General features: G+C 36.8%; 1 protein-coding gene across 1 annotated transcript; it reads right to left on the bottom strand.

Annotated features, from left to right (window-relative positions):
* Positions 1-850: 850 nt before the first annotated feature.
* LOC113063660 (olfactory receptor 52Z1-like) lies at positions 851-1,795 on the bottom strand. Its single transcript, XM_026233996.1, has one exon. The coding sequence runs from the start codon at positions 1,793-1,795 to the stop codon at positions 851-853; it is 945 nt and encodes a 314-aa protein (XP_026089781.1).
* Between the last annotated feature and the right edge of the window lie 1,277 nt (positions 1,796-3,072).

A 3,072-nucleotide genomic window follows, 5' to 3' on the forward strand; every position in this document is an offset into this window, starting at 1 on the left:
GGTAATTCTACTATAGTAATGTAGACAAATTATTTTAGTAATTACTGTAATACATTTTCTAACACTCCGCAATAGGATACTACAACATGACAGTCATATCATTGCAAGGCAGGGCAAAACATATACTAATAAAAAGCATGCAAATTCCTTAAAATGAACAACATTATACAACAGCTTTAGAAGTAACTGTTTTTGACAGAAAATAAACAACTGTTTATTTTTGTTCTTGGCTGCATTGTTTAACCTGAGATTGCTTTCAAGCAGAAATAGGAGTCTGGCCTTAGCAGCCCCTGAAAAAAAAAAAAATCATGAGTGAACTTATCACTAGGAAATGCATTTTATTTGTCTTAATTGTTATTTCCTAAGTCTTTCTTGGGATGGAAAGCTTAACTGGAGTGCCTTTTGATGACTAGACCCCAGTCGCTGAATTTTTTTTAGGCCCAGTGTTTGTTGATGCAGACAAACATCAGGGATTGATTTGGCCTATAGGGGCTAGCTCAGGCAGTCCTGACCACAGACTCTCCAGCCTCTGCACAATACCTGCTAGCACCATCTACTGTATCAACCCATATCCATGAACTTTTCTTTTTTTCTCCCACATCTCTCAGTAAGGAGAAGAACAGAACACCAAGTGAAACTTTGTTGAATTACTTGTTTTCTTGAATGGTGACAATCAGTGTTCATTACACTGTTTACTGACTACTGCTTTCGGAGGGAAACATATCATCTTGCGTGGAGACCTTAGCATAATTCAGATATAACTTAAAAATGTTTGGAAAGTAAGCTGTTTAATTGACACAATGAAACATTTGAAAACATGCTTTTTTTCACCTAGAAAATAACAAAGATCCTACTTTAAAGGCAGTAACTTATTCTTAGAGCCACAAAGTCGAAAAATATTGCTTCTCAGAGCCTGAATACTCAGCCCATAAATGGCAGGATTCAGAATAGGAGGAAATATCAAGAAATAAAGTGACATAAATATTTGTGTTTCAAATGGGAGATAACTTGTGTCAAAGCGACTTTGTACAATTTCAAAAAAACATCCCACACTATAGTTCATTATTGCAAATAAGTGTGGAGTGCAGGTCTTCAGTGCTTTTATTTTAGACTCTTTACTTGCAGTAAAGCATATTTTAAGAATATGTCCATATGAATAGAAAGTCATCACAATCTGAGGAAAACTGTATACAACAACAGAAACCAGTCCAATAGTACTCACAACATTTGTGTCATCACAGGACAGTTTGACAAGCGAATAGTTGGAGCAGTAGACTCGCCCTATAATGTTTCTACATTGTGTCAAGCGCAGAGTCAGAATAAAAAACAATGCGAATGCCACTAAAGGATAACCCCATGAGAAAACTATTAGTTTATACACTTTTGTGATCGTCATAATAGTGTGATACTGCAATGGATAGCAGATTGCCACATAGCGATCATAGCACATCACTGACAAAATGGTGTACTCTATGATAGTATATGTGTGCAGGAAGTAAGTTTGAGCCTTACAGCATGCCAGAGATACCACATGAAAAGGAGACATTAAAGTAGATAGCATGGGGGGAAGCAAAGCTGTGCTACCATAGATGCCATTTACAGCCAAGTTACAAAGAAAGATGTGCATTGGTTTATGAAGCACTTTGTTGCTAATAACGACAAAGATCACAGTGAGGTTTGCAAAGAGTACAAGCATGTATAACATGAAAAAGATGACAATGTATAGATATTTCAGGTCCTCCATTCTGTAAAAGGCTTCCAGTATTATCAATGACACAACTGATGAGTTTTTCATCCCAATAATGTTCAACACACTGTAAACACAAAATATTTAGATTAAAATGTTTTTTTAGATTCAGTCTTCATTGTCTCTAGGTGCTGGCAGTAATCCAGTCAATGTGTAAAGTTAAAATACCTACAAACAGTAATCCAAAATAGTTCAAATCAAATGAACAACACAAATGAATAACATCATGGCTCTTACTTTACTGTGCATTCATGCTGTTTATATAGAGCATTGTGTTTAACTTTGGATGACTGTCTTGGGGTTTCAGATCACATGATGATGAATTTCTCTGTGTCTAGTATTCTTCTGTGTATTCTTCTTGAATTAAAAATATTTATTTATTCTACATGTATTGTACTGTTAAAGTCTGACATGAAATAATAATCAGATTTTATTGTTTTATTTTATAATTATAATTTTTTATGTAACAGTTGAACATTTGAACTGGAGATAATTTTTGAGATCACTTTAATGATGGAGATATTATTGGAGATGACAGGAGTTAAAGGTGGAGATCACAGGAGTTCATGTTGGAGATTGCTGTAGATAAAGTAGGGAATCACTGGAGTTAACGTTGGAGATCAAGGAAGATCGCTGTAGTTAATGTTGGAGTAAACATTGGAGATCTCTGGAGTTAACACAAGATTGTGATCTCTAGTGATCTGTAGAGTTTACTCCTGTGATCTCCATTGTGATCAACAGTGATCTCTCTCTGTGGTTCTCAGTGAAGGTGAACGCATTTTCTACCTGTCCTCCCCTTAACTAACCTGCTTGCTCTCATCTCTTTTTGTCTATCGTTTAAGGCTGCCTTTACACTAGCACTTTTGGTGCGCACCCGGGGTCGATTGACGTCAGAATTCGGTTCGTTTGGATGATGTGTATGCTGTCTTCCGTACTCGTATGCGCACCCACGAAACCGTACCTGAGTCCACTTAAAAATGGTGGTCTGGGGTACACTTCATGTGAACTCTGGTACGGTTCGCTGCTCATGTGAACGCGATCGTACCAATTCGCCGAAGTGAACCGCTTTTAATGACAAATTATTTGATGAAAATGTCTGTTTGTGCGTGTGTTTCACTCACTTTCCTGATGAGCGTGACTGACGCACTGCAAGCAGAGAGCTGTACATCTCTTTTATGTTCGCCGTTCTTTTACGTTCTTTAGAGCATTTTCAGGAAATTTGTAAGACAGATGCAAGTGCCGTTATGTACCGAAGCTTTATCAACAAAACAAACAGTTCAAAAATGTAATACATAAAAGTGCACAGAGTAATGTTATGCATTTGC

This window comes from Carassius auratus, chromosome 46 (genome assembly GCF_003368295.1).
Source record: "Carassius auratus strain Wakin chromosome 46, ASM336829v1, whole genome shotgun sequence".
NCBI lineage: Eukaryota > Metazoa > Chordata > Actinopteri > Cypriniformes > Cyprinidae > Carassius > Carassius auratus.